At 41.4% G+C, this 18,148-nt stretch overlaps 1 protein-coding gene across 4 annotated transcripts in view; it reads right to left on the bottom strand.

The window, feature by feature from the left end:
- The window catches only part of pacsin3 (protein kinase C and casein kinase substrate in neurons 3), a 48,362-nt gene that overhangs the window by 16,709 nt on the left and 13,505 nt on the right, over positions 1 to 18,148 (bottom strand). For 2 of the 4 annotated variants that reach the window (XM_028582644.1, XM_028582668.1), the window contains 5 exons: positions 7,827 to 7,927; positions 6,824 to 6,980; positions 5,608 to 5,843; positions 3,136 to 3,291; positions 1,541 to 1,716 (listed from right to left, as the gene is read on the bottom strand). In XM_028582644.1, the coding sequence (XP_028438445.1) occupies positions 1,541 to 1,716; positions 3,136 to 3,291; positions 5,608 to 5,843; positions 6,824 to 6,980; positions 7,827 to 7,880 (779 nt within the window). In that variant the 5' untranslated portion in view covers positions 7,881 to 7,927. The other 2 variants (XM_028582660.1, XM_028582651.1) reach the window with 2 other exon arrangements.

The raw sequence follows: 18,148 nt of genomic DNA, 5'->3' as shown, positions 1-18,148 counted from the left end.
TCCTCCCAACTCCTGAGGTCTCTTTAGCTGGTAAAAGCTGCTAAAAATGTACTATGTTCACCAGCTCGTCTCTAACTGGGTCTGTCTGCTGTTTGCTGCTGAGCAGGTAATGTTCAGTGGGTTTATCAGAATGTTTTTTTCTAAAAACAGCTGCATGCTACTGCTGAAATCAAGTTTGATGAGACCACAGAGAGTGAATCAAAACAATTAGGTTGCTGTAAAACCAAGACAATGGCTGTATTCAAGACCACCTACTATATTAGCAGAACGTACTGATTTGGCCAAAATGTGGCATGTAGAATGCAAACAAAGCAAAATATGCAGTATACCAGGAATACACTGTACTGTACACACAATTACACTGAATGTTAGCGTTACTGATTATACTGTGTATTCCGGGGGCTGGGCCTTTAAAATCCTCAAGCCTCTATTTAAAAAGGTGGAATTCCAGATAAGGCTATTGTATGTGCATATTTTCTAGTCCGACGTATCAGCTCCTTGCTGGCTTGTTTACACTCAGAGGTGATATAAAGGAAAAACTTGCATCTATTCATCTACATCCAACCTTCCCAGGAGCTGCAGGTAAATGACTGATGACTGGACTTCCTCTTAAAGCCTGTTGACTGTATTCAACAGAAAACAGGCCGGTCTGGAAGTTATATGAATAGTTTGTCCAAATGCAAATCTAAGAGTAAAATTGCAAGTTTATAGAAATATTCCACCAATTGTTTTTTTTACCTCATTAAGGTCCACTCACTAGCTTTTTATGTGGAGCTTTCAGCCACATCTCACAAACTTCCAAGTGGATGAATTTTGTAAATTGTGACGGCTCAGTTCTTTGTCAAACTACTCCAGGGTCAAAACCTTCAAACTCAATATTCCACTAACTGTATGCTTCACAGTTGAGGAATTTTGACTTTTTCTTGTATTGGGACAGACGGACAACCCAAAAACATAAGGCCTCTGGCCACTGGCATCACAAACTAAAAAGGTTGGGAACCACCGCTCATAAGTGCCCTCGTAATTCACTTCAGGTAATGACAGAGCTCAGTCTGTGAGTCTGGAGTTTGGGTTTAGACCGAGGTCACTCTAGGAGAACAGGTGGTCTTTCATTAGGAACCTGAACAGTCTCTTCTATATTTCAACTTTACGGTTGACTTTGATTTTCAACATTTTACTGTAATGTAAACCTGTAAGAAACAAAAGACAAACAAGTCTTTTTCCAAGTACATTCCTATCAAATCTCATCACTTCCTGTTCAAAGAGTTAATTAAGGATGAAGTTTTTGTTCAATATTTGAACAAAGATCTGGTCGGACTTTACCAATCGTGGTTACCGTGGTAACACTGGCTTGTTCAAATAGAATGAGAGGTCAATAGTTAATGGACAACTCCATGAGTTTTCTATTAAGCCCTGTGTACATAGACACATGGTCACACACACATTCAAACCTTGACGTTCTGCATGCCTTCACCATCACCTAATCACTGTGTGTGTGTGTGTGTGTGTGTGTGTGTGTGTGTGTGTGTGTCTCTCCTACCCTTCTTTCACGGACAGGTCGAGGTGTGTGTGGATGTCCTGCAGGACGTCTTTAAAGAAGCGTAGCCTCTTGCGCTCGGCCTCCTGGGTGAGGTCGAACACCTGCTCCATGTCCTCCATGTAGCGAGGGTTACAGCGGTTCAGCTCCTCCAGGGCCTTCGTGTAGCGCTCCTTCCCCTGAAACACACACAGAGCACACACTGAGCTACGCGGGCAGCGTACACACTTAGTTCAGGTCTATTGCTGGTGAGAAGCTGTGGCTGTATCTACTGTATGGAATGGTCTTCAGCTGTGAGGTGTTGAATATGAGGAATTAATATCTTAGTATTTAGCACGACTCTTTGCTAAATGTTTCATATAGGAAGAAAACTGCATTTTTTGCATATGTGCTCCTGCTTGTCCACGTGGGCCGACGCCTTCTCCAAACCACAATAATGTTAAAGAACAACATGTACCTTTCCTTTAATACAAAAGTATTCAAAATAAAAAATAATTTCAACCCAACCCAAGTCCAGACCAATCTCCTTCTCAGTGAGACAAATGTTTTATTTTGTTTTACTCCTCTCAACTCCTGTAAATTTTAAAAAGAATGTTTAATGTAAAGTATTTAGATGCATAATCGTCGTACAAACAATACTATCCGTACAAATCAGTTTTGTTCACTGTAATCACCCCCCTCCCTCCCCCCAATTATAGCTGACCATGAAGAGTTCCTTACTTGGGTGATTTCAAAAGTAAGTGATGGTGGACAATATCACCCATCTTTGTTCGGTGTAAAAATTCATCCTAAAAGTTCAGCTGTAGCTAAAATGAGAAAACTTGAGCAGTTTGAGTTAGACAAATGAAGTTGGTTTTCTTCCAAAGTTACAGCTTTTTTTCAGTTTTCAGTTTTTCATGTGTCAATCCTCTCAACTCCTGTAAGTTTCAAAAAGAATGCTTGATGCCAAGTACCTAAGAAACATATTATCCCTTTTCAGGATTGGGACACTTGTACCACACTGCCAGAAGATCACGACAACTCGACATTACATTTCTTTGGAGTGTCCTTATTAAAACAACTTGACAGTAAACAGGATGACATTATGTCAAGATGTCATGACCAAGACATCCTCTAGTAATGTCATCCTGGTTAATGTCAAGTTGTCATTACAAAGACATCCCAAACATATTTAATGTCAACTTGTCATGACTAAGACAACTTCTGGTAATGTCACTTTGATTAATGTGAAGTTGTCATAATCAAGACAACCCAAACAATGTCAACTTGTCATGACAAAAACCAAATGACATTTAATGACAGAAGTCAGAAACGTTTCTGACGCAGCTCTTTGTGTACTTGCTGACCTTGAATTTGTCTCAGGATTTCCCTGTTTTCTATTGACAATTTCCCTTTTCGGGACCTGGAGTTTTTTCTCTGCTGTTTTTTTTTTTTTTTTTTTTTTTTTTGAGCAGAGAACAGTGGAGACAAGCCCGGTCACGTTTCATAACTCAAAAACACACACGGGTATGTTTTTTTCTGGACTCACTGACACACCCAGACTGGTACAAGTGGAGCTACACATGGGACTATATGCATGTACTGTATGCGTTTTGTACCTTCTCAGCCTCCTCGGTGCAGCGCTCCGCCCGGGTCGTGTATTTGCGGACTTCCTCCTGCGACTTGGTCGGGTCGGCCTTGGCGTGCGTTTCCCTGGTAAACGCCGTCCACTCCTCCTTCCTGGCCTGATGGTAGCTCTTCTTACAGACCTCCACCTTAACACACACACACACACACACACACACACACACACACACACACACACACACACACACACACACACACACACACACACACACACACACACACACACACACACACACACACACACACACACACACACACACACACACACACACACACACACTTTGATTTGCTGTTGCAATCAATAGAGCTCTGATGACATTCACCACATCTTATTATGTTTCTCAAAATGCAGTCTTGTTTCCTCATTGACACATTTGAATAGTCGAACATTACAAACATGACTCACTCACCGTCGACACTCATAATGTCAAATATAATTAGCTTTTATACATACAGTACAGGCCAAAAGTTTGGACACACCTTCTCATTCAATGCGTTTCCTTTTTATTTTCATGACTATTTACATTGTAGATTCTCACTGAAGGCATCAAAACTATGAATGAACACATATGGAATTATGTTCTTAACAAAAAAGTGTGAAATAACTGAAAACATGTCTTATATTTTAGATTCTTCAAAGTAGCCACCCTTTGCTTTTTTATTAATAAAGGAAAAAATTCCACTAATTAACCCTGACAAGGCACACCTGTGAAGGTAAAACCATTTCAGGTGACTACCTCATGAAGCTCATTGAGAGAACACCAAGGGTTTGCAGAGTTATCAAAAAAAGCAAAAGGTGGCTACTTTGAGGAAGCTCAGTGGTTAGCACTTCTGCTTCACAGGAAGAAGATTCTGGGTTCGAACCCAGGTTGTCCCAGGCCTTTCTGTGTGGAGTTTGCATGTTCTCCCCGTGCTTGTGTGGGTTTCCTCCGGGTGCTCCGGTTTCTTCCCACCATAAAGACATGCATGCAACTAGGACTACAGTTGAAAATTAGCCGACTGGCTAACACTGGCGCATTGACAGAAATGTTGATTAATGTGCATTGTCCTAATATAAATAAATAAATCTTCTTCTTCTTCAGTTATTTTGTTAAGTACATAATTCCGTATGTGTTCATTCATAGTTTTGATGCCTTCAGTGAGAATCTACAATGTTGAAAATAAAGAAACATTGAATGAGAAGGTGTGTCCAAACTTTTGGCCTGTACTGTATATGTATGTATATACATGGATATATGTATGTACATAATATAGTTTTTTAATTCTCTCCTAATTTTGCATATACACATTACTACATTCCTTTTTACTTTTCTTTTCACATTGTTTTATTAATTTGGCAATGCTGTCTGCAAGTTGTATTATTTCATTTATATTTTTTGTTTAGATGACACTATATCTTAACTTGCCCTATTTCGTTTGGTCTTAGATACAGATTTTGCTTTTAGTTGTGTGATTTTCTTTTAGTTATTAAACAAGCATTAGTGGCGGTGCCTGAGACTAAAGACTTTCATTGCCAACGACTACTTCGGTTATTGTTGAGCGCATGATAATAAAGAGCCTTGAACAAAGTGGCTCCTCTCAAAGTAGCATCTCTTCCCAATCACAAAGCTATCTCATACTTTGCAGTGCAGAGAAAAATGATGATAGTGAACAAGGTCAGATACAACAATTATGTTAAATTTTATTTGTACAAACATAACATTAACATATTAGATTATTAAATATATGGTAAAATGCCACTGTAACTGTAAGTTGGAGGTTAAATGAGTAAGTGCTCTTGCAATCTCCTCCTAGAAATGTCATCAACAAATTTTCAGCGTTTGATCTTGCTACAATTTAATAATCTTTACGTCCTGTTTTAAACAATCTGAAGAGTTCTGAAGAGGTAAAAAAAAAAAAAAAAAAAAAAGACCTTTTGAAATGCTCCAAGGTTTGTGCACCAAGCTAATGTAAAATGTAACTGCGCAGGTCAGGAATACGCCGACAGTGGAGATACCATGTAAGTATGGAAAGAACTGCGATTGGCTGCTTGTGTTTTCCCCTACATGTTTCTGATGCTGATGGAATTTGTTGAGAGTGAAGACGACATTAAAGAAGTTAAAGAAATATTGTCAGAAGTCTTCTTCTTTACAGTAACAAGCATCGAAAAAAGCAATTACACTGCAGACCTCCTGCCCACCGCATTCACCGCTCTGTATGTATGAATGAATGAATGAATGTAAACACATCAGTTGCAAGGTGGTAGTCTCCTATTCGGGAATGAGATAGAGCAAAATTATGTTATAAACTGCTATAAATCTCTGTGTGTAGCTCACAGTCACTCTGTATCATAAAGTAAATGAAAGAATGTAAACACAGTTACTACCGGGGAATATCAATCGCCTGATCATATACAACACAGGCGTCTAGTGTTATAAAAAACAAACCACTCAGACAGCCCTCACCTCTTTCAGTTTGCGGACCCAGGGTTTCTGTGCTTTGCGGAAGCCGTCATCTGCATCCTTGGTCTCCCTGAAGCCTCCGATCATCTGCTTGTGGAAGGCATCCTTCTGCCAGATGCGCACCTTCTCGCTGTCCTCGCCCGCCAGCCGTTCCCGCATCTCCAGATGCATCTCACTGAGTCGGTCTGCCGCCTGCATGAAGGCGTGCCACGCTTTCTCCAGCGTACCATACTGAGGACCTGAGGGGCGAGAGTGGGGAGAGGAGACACACTCTTACCATCCCATTTAGCTTGAAACGGAAGAAAAAAAAAAAAAGAGAGACCGACCAATCGCTCTTGTTGGTTGGCTCGTTTGTGTATATAACGTCAAGAACGTGAACTGACTCACTGAAATGTTTAACTATTGCAATGCCCGTTCAAAATGTGCTTGTTTGGGATGGACCAACTGCTCAAGCTTTCTCAAGAATCGGCTCATCCAAGTAACTTCACACTCAACACTGTGCTTTCTTGGGTCCTGAGCATTACACCTAGCCTCGTGAGACCGTCCTGATCTCGCGAGCTCCAGTTTTCCACTCGCAGATCAGTCTGGCATCTTGAGGCAGACAAAATTTGGAGCCGTTAGCCGAAATGACCGGGCCAATCGGCGTTGGTTTTGAGGTGGGTTAGGTGGTGATAGACAGATGGTTTATCCAATCAGCTAACCAGTATTATCAACCAGCGGTAGCCCTAATTCTGTTAGCCGCTCGCTAATGCTTTTTTTCTCTTGGATCCTTCTTTTGGAATATGGTCCAGGAACCTGAAATGGTGCCTTTTATTCCTAAATTCTCGTTACACAAATGGCAAATCTCCTTTACCGACATGTTGCTTGCATGCTGAGCTTACGAGCTATGCTTTGCCTGCAGCAGCAGGGGCGGGCTTGTGGTTGTATTTTCATACTCTTCGTGGATCTGATTGGTTGATTTGGCCCGTCTATCACCAACATAGGTGATAGACAGATGGTTCATCCAATCAAATAACCAGTATTCCGCCCCTTCCCAAAAGTTCTCCAACGGAAAGTTCCCAGATGGATATGCCGAGAAAATGGGAAGCAATCCATCTGGCGGAGTCAGGTTACATTACACCTGCCATGACATAGTTGGGTATTCCTAGCAATGCTTTTTTTCATTTTTCATTGTCTGCTGCAGCCTGCAAGCCCATATGATCTGGGTTTTTTGACTCACCTTTCTCCACGACACCCCTCCACCTCTTGGCCCAGTCGCTCAGCTGCAGAGAGTAACTCTTCTCTATCTTTGCCCTCTCCTGGAAGCAACTGACTATTTCATTACACAGCCGGTGGCCATCGTCTATCCGCTTCACTGTCCTTTTGTAGTTTCCAGGCTGCAGAGGGAGGGACACACACACACACACACACACACACACACACACACACACACACACACACACACACACAGTAAGTGAGGAAACAGAAACAAGACTGAACTTGGGCATTGAAATGCTTCTCTACGGTTCTATCAGTTGGTCTTGTCAGTTCAATACTTAGTAGACTAGCGATGATGTACACAGACTAAAATACATACAAACTGCTAATAGTGAAAGAGGACAGACCGAACAGAGAGTGAGTGGAAGGTATGTGGTTTTTCCAGATGGAGGGCTGTGAAGCTGGCAGTCAGTCAGCAGGGACTCATTATGTGTCTGTGTCTCTATCTAAACACCACCTACGGCTGCTCCTCTCAGCTGCTCCAATAGCCTCAACAAGTACGCAACACATGGTGGTATAGTAGTATCGTTTCCGGACCAGTACAAAATATAGTGAGGGTAGCCTACTATTGACTAATACTGTACCTGTGCTGGTGTAATAATTCACATGCAAAGATCGTAATGTCTGCTGTTTGTTAACTAAGTAACTGATTTTGTAATTCTGTGGCTCAGTAAACCGAACCCGGGTTGTCCTGTAATCACAGGGCTGGTGGTTCATTTTCCCCAGCTCCTCCTGCCCACACGTCGAAGCTTCCTTGGGTAAGATCCTAAACCCCTAATTGCTACCAGAATGTTGCAGCTTAGCACCATGGTAGATCACTGGGTGTGTGAACATTGTGTGAGCAAGCACTACCAGTCCAGTGCATAATTTAATAATTCATCCCTCCCATTAGAGTTTTCTCCTAACGTTAGTAATAAGTCTGCATGTATGAAGTGTGTGTGTGTGTGTGTGTGTTCCCACTGTACCTCCCAGAAGCTGTCCGAGCTCCCCAGGTCGCTGAGGTCTCCATTGGAAGACATATTGGGGTTGGCCTTACAGCACAGAATGGTTGCGGCTACAGAAAAGACTGCACACACACACACAGAGAGAGAGAGAGAGAGAGAGAGAGAGAGAGAGAGAGAGAGAGAGAGAGAGAGAGAGAGAGAGAGAGAGAGATGGTATCAGGTTTCACAAGCTAGGTCATCAGCCTAGTTACTCATTGACAATCGTACAATTTTGTATTTATCAAATCAGACTTATCTCAACACATAGAGGACACAAAAATCAAGACATCTACCAATCACATTGGTTTCATAGCAACTTTTACACAGTTAGGTGTAGTTCAAAGGTCTCCAAACTGATTGAAACTGAAAATTTTAACATAACTAAAAAGAGTGAAACAATAGAATTAATAAACGCAAAATAAAATATAAATAATGCACTGTATGTCGAGGGGTCAGGAGGCTTTTATGATTTCCATAAAAGACATCTGTAAAAGAATACACGTCCTCCGTTTCGAGTATCAGAGTTTTCATCGTCACTGCCTAATTTCTCCACACCGCTGCCCAATTTTTTTCTTCTACACACACACAACTGTGTGTGTCTCTCTCTCTCTCTCTCTCACACACACACACACACACACACACACACACACACACACACACACACACACAGTTACTGAGGCAGGAATCTGTCAGCCAGTCCCGTTCGTCCACAATGGCTCTCACTCATCGGAAAGAAGACGCACAAACATTTGTACAGACTCGTCTCTGATAATAACTCAAATACAAAATCATATTTAAGTGTGTTATGTCTCTGCCTCGTCATGCTCAACAAAACTAAGACTCAAACAGCCAAAAGGAGAAACTAGATAAAATTACCATTAAAAATAGCCATTAAAAGAGTTTATTGATAAATGAATACGAGACTACGTGAAAGAGAAAACTCAGTGGATATGCCGATCCAAAATCCGAGCAGGAAAGAAGTAGGAAAAGGGAGTAAAATGGAGGAGGGAAGACCAGGCCCCAAACAGCTAACGTTAGCTGAAGCTACTCCAGTGAAAACCAGCGGGGATGCTAACAACATGGCTAACACGGGGGCGAACGATGCGCTAGCGGAGTTACGAAAACTCCGACAAAAAAACACGGACTCGTTTCGAGATCTAAAATCCTCTCTCACCAGAATGGAGACCAAGTTGACCGAGATAGCAACACGCACAGACGACTTGGAACAAAGAATGACCGAAGCTGAGAACAGAGTGTTACAGAAGACAGTCATGTTAAACACGGGAGGGTGCCAAGATACCGGTTGCGCAGGGAAGCTGATCTCACGAGTAAATGCGACTATATGGAGAACCGACTGCGCCGCAACAATATCCGTTTATATGGGATCCCGGAGGAATCAGAGAAAGATGGCATGGTTGACTTTATGATACACTTTCTGAGGATTATGGTGAAACTGCCAGAGGGTCTTGAACCTAAAGTGGAAAGAGCACACCGAGCCCTTGGGCCAAAACCCCGAGGCGCGGCACCGCCACGGTCTATCATAGTCCGCTTTTTGGACTTTCAGGTGAAGCAGACAGTGCTACAACAAGCATGGAAACAACGCAATGTCCAGTTTGAAGGCCACACAATCTATTTTGACCACGATTATTCGTCTGAAGTGCAGAGGAAGAGGAAAAAGGTCCGGCAGGCGATAAAAAAGCTCAAAGAGAAGAACATCAAGGCCCAGACACTGTACCCTGCCCAGCTGAAGGTTTCCCTGGAATCAGGTACCCGCATTTTTGCAACATTGCTTGAAGCACAACCTACACTGAAAGATTTGAGGGTGGACATCGCCTTGGAGGACAGAGATGTCCTTGAGATGGAGAGGGCGCATGAAGCCTGGACAACGCAGCCCAACGGGAGGGAAAAAAAACGGCAACACCTGAAGACATCAGATATAAGGTAGTTCATTTATGGAAGGGACGTAGATGATTAAAACTGGACAGGTTAGGCTTAACATTTTTGCACTGAAGTACATTGGTACTGGGTCTGTCTGGATGGGGGGTGGGCGTGTATTTGATCTTGGCCTTGGGACGGTCTGAATGCAACCACAGGTTTGCCTGGAAGATCGTCTCCACTGCACAATGTGCACTTTACCAGGAGAGCAAGTGCTCTCTGCCCAATGGACACCGGGAGTGGGATGCCCTTTACTTGTTCTTCAGTTGTTCTTATTTCAAGGGCTAACCACTGGTTTTCTGGAAGTTTATAAAGATTTGTTCATCAATTGAACAGGAGTGTATAAAACATGTAATTGGTACTGACCAAACTGGCTTCATACCAGGTCGATTGGGAATTAATAACATTAGGAGAACATTAAATATAATGACAATAGCTAGGAAAAAAACAGACCCATCAATACTTCTCAGCCTTGATGCTGAGAAAGCATTCGATAGGGTGGACTGGTTGTTTTTAGAGTATACTTTAAAAGAAATTGGGATTCCATTCTAAATTTATCAACTGGATTGGGGTGATGTATTTGAATCCTACCTCCAAAGTTAGGGTGAATGGCTATATCTCGGACAAATTTGTGCTTAAAAGAGGAACCAGGCAGGGTTGTCCGCTCAGTCCCCTGTTGTTTGCAATTAGTATAGAACCATTGGCAGAGTTGATTAGGGAAGATCATAGAGTACAAGGAGTAACTGTCGGAGACACAGAGTTCAAACTGTCACCGTATGCCGATGACGTTATTTTATATATTTCTAACCCATTGACTTCTGAGAGAATTTGGATTAGTTTCGGGCTATAAAGGTCAATGAAACCAAGTCACAAGCTTTGTGGTTGGTAGGGGACAAACCAAATGAATTGGACAAAATGGCTCCATTTAACTGGCCCACCCGGGGCTTCAGATATTTGGGTGTGGTTATTACGCCTCATGCTTCCCAATTGTATAATGAGAATTATGGTAAACTAATGTCCAAAATCAAAGCAGATGTGGGGCGTTGGGATATTCTCCCCCTGTCTTTAATAGGCAGAATAGAAGTGATAAAGATGAACATTTTCCCTCGTCTCTGGTATCTTTTCCAGGCCTTGCCTATATGGATACCTACATCTGTGTTTAAAAATCTGGATAAGAGGATTTCTACATTTGTGTGGCAGGGGAAAAAACCCAGGATCCGGAAGAGATTACTGTGCAGCTCTAAGGGAGTTGGTGGCTTGAGTCTATCCAATTTTAAGCTGTATTATGGGGAAGCACAGTTACGAGCAATAGTAGAATGGGTGATTCAGGATGTGGATACAAATTGGTTGTGGTTGGAGAACTTCTCGAGCCCATTGGTTCCCTTGGAGACGGCATTATTTTTGGAACAAAAGAAATGGAGAGAACTTAAAATACAAAATGAATGGATTGCCTGTACTCATCGTATAGGGTCAATGTTGAGGAAGAGATTGGGTATTCCTCTAACAACTTCACGTGCACTTCAAATAGCCAAATTGAGTGACTTTCCTCCAAGTAAAACAGATCCTGGTTTCTTGAATTGGGCAGGGAAGGGACTGATAACTGTACACCAGATGTTTGATGGGGAAATCCTAAAATCCTTCAAACAATTACAAGACAAACATGGACTTTCCCCCCAAAAAATGGTCAGATATTTGCAGATACGGGACTATATAAGGTCGAGTGGGGAATGGGAAGCTTTGAAAAAATTGCCTACCTTAATGGAATCCTATTTGATCAAAAATATCACAGAAAAAAACAGTTTCAAATTTATATAATCTCATTCAGACACAATTGTCAGATAATTCTTTGCAATAATATGTAGATAAAGAATACTGCTGAAAAGATGTAATTGTTACTTTAGATACCCATTGACATTTTATGATTACTTAATTTTTTTTTTTTTTTTTTGTGTAAGACACTGCCGAGTGTGCCATTGTTCTTCTATGTTTGTAAAAAACAAAAGTCAATTAAGATGTGCATTTACTTAAATAAAAATGTTCAAAAAAAAAAATCAGCTCCATGGGCGCCCAGATAGCTCAGTTGGTAGAGCGGGCACCCATATATAGAGGTTAACTTCTTGATGCAGCGGGCCCGGGTTAGACTCCGACCTGTGGCCCTTTGCTGGATGACATTCCCCCTCTCTTTCCCCTTTCATGTCTTCAGCTGTCCTGTCAAATAAAGGCCTAAAATGCCCCAAAAATAATCTTTAAAAAAAGAAGAAAATCAGATCCATAGTGCTACTAGAGGTAAAAAAAATATAAAATAAAAACTCCACAGGTAACCTTTAAAGTCACACTCCAACAAGAAATCATTATTAACACATTCATAATATTAATGATATGTTTTTAAATAAAGGAGGGGTTCCCGAGATAAATCTAAGTGGTCGCAAGATGAAAAATAAATACAAATATTTATGTTGGACAAAATTATGATTAGTATTTCTAACCTTTCTTAGTTCTTTTCTTAGTCTGGGGGGGAATTAAAGTAAAGTTTTACAGATTACCTATAAGCAAAGAAATTCTACAGAGCGATAACCAACTGCACAGAAAGAGGCCATGGTCATTAAACTAAAACATATCAGTTTAATATAAATTTCTCCCTTCTGGCTACTGCACTCCAACATGACCTGAGAGGACTTCTTCAGCTCTGCAGGGACTCTGCCGATGAACCCTGTCAACAGTTCACTGTGACCTGACTTCTCTATACATTGCCTTCCTCCATGCTGTGCTCCCATTGGACAAAACCCTGTCTCAAGGCCAGAAGCGCACGGCGCAGTTGTGTTTGGGGTGAGTCCAAATCCACTTTTGCTAGTTTGACGGCAGAAAAAAAAAGGGTCTGTGCGCCAGGCGCATGGTTCAAAAGGGTTGTACTTAGTTTTCTTAATTAATTCATAGGTGTGTTTTGGATGTAACATGTCATCTCCCATTCCCTTTAAAAGCCAAGCGCTGACTCACCCTGTGTGTTTAACAAGCATAGTGTGTGCGCGCTGTGCCTAGGCACATTTTACTGTTAAAATAACAACGAAATGCTGCGCTATTGACTTTAGACCAGGTTTTTGTTAGTCAATGGCGCATTCACTTCCTGCTGCCTCAAGATAGCAATACGTTGAGAATGCACCTGAACACACCTCCCTGTAAGACCAGCACGCCCATGGGCGCAGAGATGGGCACAGGTGCATTTGCTATTTAAACGACGTGGGCGCCGGACGGTCTTAAAATAGCAAAGACACTTGCGTCGGGCCTGGCGCCGCACTGTGCCGGGTGCAAGATAGGGCCCTCTGTGTTGCTCTGAGTTTCTATTTTTAGCACAAATACTGTTTTTACTCATTGATTGACTGTGATAAATTAATGATTCTCTACTCTACTTAGCCATGCTTTCTCGATGACCAAAACATTCCTGCAGCTTTTCTGTCCCCTGAAATGCTGGGAGGCTTTTAATTTGAAACAGATTGAGGAAATGTTAAGTTAAAAAGTTCAAAATTAACACAATTAGTGAGGGCAGATTGGAAAACAGGGATACGTCTCACTTAAAAATAATAAAATTACTATATTTTTAAACTTTTAAATTTAAAAAATAAAAGGTCTCTAATAAGAGCTTGTTTCAAAATAAAGGTCTAGTTCTCCTGTAAGTTGAAGTCAATAAAAGCCCCACACACTTTTTGATTATGTTGGCATATGTGCAAAACAAATTTGCAGTATATTAATGTTGTATGGGATAGATTTTTATGTATTTGACCCCCAAACTTGACATTAACGTCAATGTTGTAGATCAACTGGAACAACTGCTGTATACAGCATTTCCTTTTATGACCAGTAATGTTTATTTGCATCTATAAGTCAAAATCTCAAATCTAAACTGATTACTTTGTGAATATACTATGTGATTTAAGTGATCAAAAACACACCAAGAGGGTTTATTTAATTATGTTATTACTGTAGAAGAGTGTCAAACAGAGTAGACTATGCTCTATAACTATAGTCTCTCTATATACTATAACTATATGTTATAAACGGTTGTTGTTGCTCTCCAACAACAGGCTCAACTTGACAAGACTGTGAGACGTTCCTGGTTATTTTTCCACCTCCCTGTACTTCACAACTTTCTCTCTCAATGTAAATGACTAGTTGACTCCCAGAATAACAGCAGTGGATGTAGATGTGCACTGGCAGCAGGCTGGTGCTAAATTAGATGCAGTGTACAACAGTAGCCTTGGTGAGCTCCGCAGGGAACAATGTGGGAGGGAGTCTAAATAAGTAAATCTACAGTTAGCCCAGACTATTAGACTGCAACGACAGAACAAGGACTTGTACTTACTCGTGTGACGTGCTTACACCCGGCTGAGCCTTTAATAAAAGATTTAATATGCATCTGTAGGTGTGTGTGTGTTGTGTCTAAGGAGACAAGTGGCATTCAAGATTAGCCAAACGCTAAGACGTTTAACAACACAAAATCAAACATCACAACTCCCAGACGATACAGCGGAGTTATAATTTTCTCTCCACACTGTAGAGACTGTGCAGCACAGGTGGAGGCAACAGAAGGTCGGCCGAGCGCGTGTGTGTGTTTGTGTGTGTGTCACAGGTGAATGGTAAGTATGCTAGCAGCGGAGGTATCTGCCACCAGCATGCTGGAACATGAGTGAGTATGAGAAAAATGACTTTGCCATGGATTGCTAATTACTGCTCCTATATCCTACAGGACAGAAGGGTGTTTGTTTGCGCGCGTGCGTGAGTGTGAGTATCAGGGTGCGGCTCATGGAAAGCAAGGAGGTTTGGCTGCTTGCACTTGTATTATTAACTATACCTGCTGTCAGAATAAATACAACTGTTAAAATGTCAACAGCGAGTTACCATTCACCACAAAAGAACTTAATGCAACACGTTCCCTTCATAGAAAAACAGCCACTCAGCCATGAATTTCCCATACGCAACATTCAAACACAAATCGATCTCTGTTACAAGAGCCGGGGCCTCATTCTAACAAAAACTACAGCTGTATTTAAGACCGGCATTATCGTTTTTCATCAATTAGTTTCTAAAACGAGAGAGAGACAAAGCCCCTTTTATGTTAATGCTTTTATGTTTGTTTACAATACAGTTGGAAGGTTGGGAAGGACTGGAAGGGCCCAGACTTTTTAATTGTATCTGGTGCTTTAGTTTTCACACCGACACATAGCACTTTATTAGCATAAAGCAGGATCTGCCTTGGCGCAGGTGTACAAGCCAAGATAAACTATCCTGGTCCTGGTCTATTATGGACCCAACGTAACTTCTAGGCAAGTCCCGCCCTATGAAGCAGCTCGATTGTTTGGGGTTAGGAATTTACCTCGAGTGGCTAAGGTTAGGATAGCTGATTGGTCAGGGGATAGGACCTGTACAAATCGTCTTGTCGTGTCTTGCCTAGAAGTTGCGTGGATTCCATAGTAACACGGTACTGACCCACCTCTCTACCTGGCACAAAACTCAGGATCAGAAATGGGTAAAGTGTAAAGAGAGGCCAGCTCTGGCCTTGTTTCTGCCTGATAAACTGAGTTGTAACAACGTACACACAGAGCTCCAAGTAAATAGTAACACATACTACATGATACATGACTTGTCTTGAGTCACGACAGTCCCATAAACTGTGACGTGTATAGTTTAAGTTTAAGTGTACCCGCCACACTTTACTAGACTGGCATGACTCAGCTGGCTCTGGATAACTAAAGTAGTGATTGAGAGGGGTAGAGTGACCACAAGACTGCACACTGATCTAGGTTCATGTTCGTTACCAAGATATTATCTCTGGATAGATAGAGATATATATATATATATATATATATATATACACATCCATCCATCTTCGTCCGCTTATCCGGTGTCGGGTCGCGGGGGGAGCAGCTCCATATATATATATATATATATATATATATATATATATATATATATATATATATATATATATATATATATATATATATATATATATATAAAATCACTAAAGCCCTATTTGCATGGGACTTGTATTACCTGGGGACCTCTAGTAATTTGTAATAATTACCTGGCATATTTCGCCAGGTTGTGTGACAATATTAGTCCAGTACAAGTAGCATCTCTGTGATTTGGGTTTGTACTGGCTGTTTTGACGATTGAAAATAAAAGTTTTGACAGAGACTTCACCTCAAACCGAGGGATGTCGGTAAATTTGAGTAAAAAAAACAGACTTCACTTATCCCATGTAAATGCGCCGCGCGCAACACAGACGTGGGGGGGTAATTTCTAAATCAAATTCAATTACATTTTATTTATAGTATCAAATCATCAAAATGAAGTCCTCTGAGCCTCTCCTCCCCTGAAAAACGCTCCCATAAGTCGTTTGTTCAAGCAACAAATATGACTCATATTGACTTTTATAGTGGCGCCGCCCTCTAGCGGCTGCATTAATTCTGACGGGAGCAAAGAAAGTAAGGGGATGAAGGATAACCCCTATTTTCCCCCGGGCGCGCCTGCGCAGCGTTCTGGAGGCGGAATTACGTCACGTACGAAACCGGTGAAGTAACGTAACAAACGTCCATGATTTTAACCCTAACCACGATGTTTTTCTGTTTTTTCCTCCATAGTTTATTTATTAGTATCAACGTAGAAGAGTCCAGAATAACAACCAAAGTACATACATAAATGAATACTTAAATGAGATAAGCAACTAAAAAAGTATCAGAGGGATGATAGAAGTTAGGAGCAATTACATCGAGATGGCGGTCTCAGGTTTCTCAAACTAACCAGGATGTTATTCTAAACTTAACCAAGTACTTTAGATGCCAAAAACCTAACTAAACAGCGAGCATTTCACACGGTTTAAACCGTACGGTATTTCTGGGGAGTTTTCTCTGTGCGTGCGTGCGTGTTCCTTGAGGATGTTTACATTCCTCGACCCCTGAGCCTAAACTTGGGTTCAATCCCCTCAGTTTACACAAAGGACTATCGCTCTCATTTGGAAGAAAATGGAGGCACCTACAATCAAAAATATGGCGCAATGTATGTCCACGGAGAGACTGACATATTTAGAGGGTGTATGATAAAATCTGAAGGCCGTTTGACCGGTTTGTAAAAGGAGAAGACATAGGAGCGCTGCTACTGTAATACTGTCATATCATAAGCTTTTTGTTTTTTTGATTGTTGTAATACGGCCGAGGTTGAGAGAGAAATTTTGTTGTGGGTTTGGGACGGGGTCACAAGGAAATAATAAAAACATTGTTCGAAAAAACTCCTTGTCAATATCCTGTGATATCAACACGTAACTGTCACTAAAGTATGACATACTGAAAACTTTTCTCATGTCCATGAAACAATGCAGCAACATTTGATCTCCAAGTTGGGAATCAAATGTAATTGGAGGTCTTTTAAGCAATTAATTCAACATTTCACACCCCCGCGCATGTGGTGATCTCACTCCTGTTAACGTCCGACAGCCCGAGGCTCTGAGAGGAACTCACAACAAACCACGTCACGGCTCTCTGGTCGAGGCCAGGGCAGAAAACTCGGCGGAAAAGCGGATCACAGCGAGGCGGAGTACAGCAGACTGAAAGAAAAGGACAACTCAGCCTTACACACACTCGACCATTCTGGAGGCCAGGGACCAGCTGGAGCTGTAGATAAGTATAGTCAGAAGGCAGAGCGTGGTAGCTGTAGGAGACTATGTACCAGACCATTGTCACCATTAGAGCCAATGTGATGATCTAAAGGCGATCAATTATCAGCGATCTGGAAGATGACGCGTCTGTTTGACAGGCCATCATTTCTAAAAACTCACAGATGACCCCTTGATGATTAAGTATTGCACTGTTGCATAGTTCCACATAGTTTTTTTCCCTTTACTATAGACCCAATCACAATGTTTGTTACCATAACTTCCGGGTAGAAAACCCCAAGCCTCCCTTACATACAATTTAACAGGGCTGAGCAAACAGTGGTGAGGGATAACGTGACATACTCTCATCTCATTTATATTAAATGCATGTTTGATGTTTTCATATTTCAACACTTTCACTTACGTTAGGTTAAAGACCTAAACCTGGTTAGTAATATCAATCTTTTCATATAACCATCTCAAAGAAAGCCACTATACTTTACAAAATATTGAACTTTTCCTTTAAAAGCATCTGCATACCAGGTTTTCAACCACCCAGGTTATAAATCATCTCTCTCCTCGAGACATAAACAAAACGTACTGTTTGGATTATACATAAAAGCTGTCACTTGAAATAGTGACTGAGGCCCGCAAGCTGTTTTATAAGACCCGTTTTCTTGTTACAACTTATGGGGATTTCTATGATCTTACGGAAATACCCAGGAAT

Source organism: Perca flavescens, chromosome 1 (assembly GCF_004354835.1).
Source record: "Perca flavescens isolate YP-PL-M2 chromosome 1, PFLA_1.0, whole genome shotgun sequence".
NCBI lineage: Eukaryota > Metazoa > Chordata > Actinopteri > Perciformes > Percidae > Perca > Perca flavescens.
The sequence above is the reverse complement of the archived record's forward strand: the minus strand, read 5'-3'. Positions and strand labels throughout refer to the sequence as shown.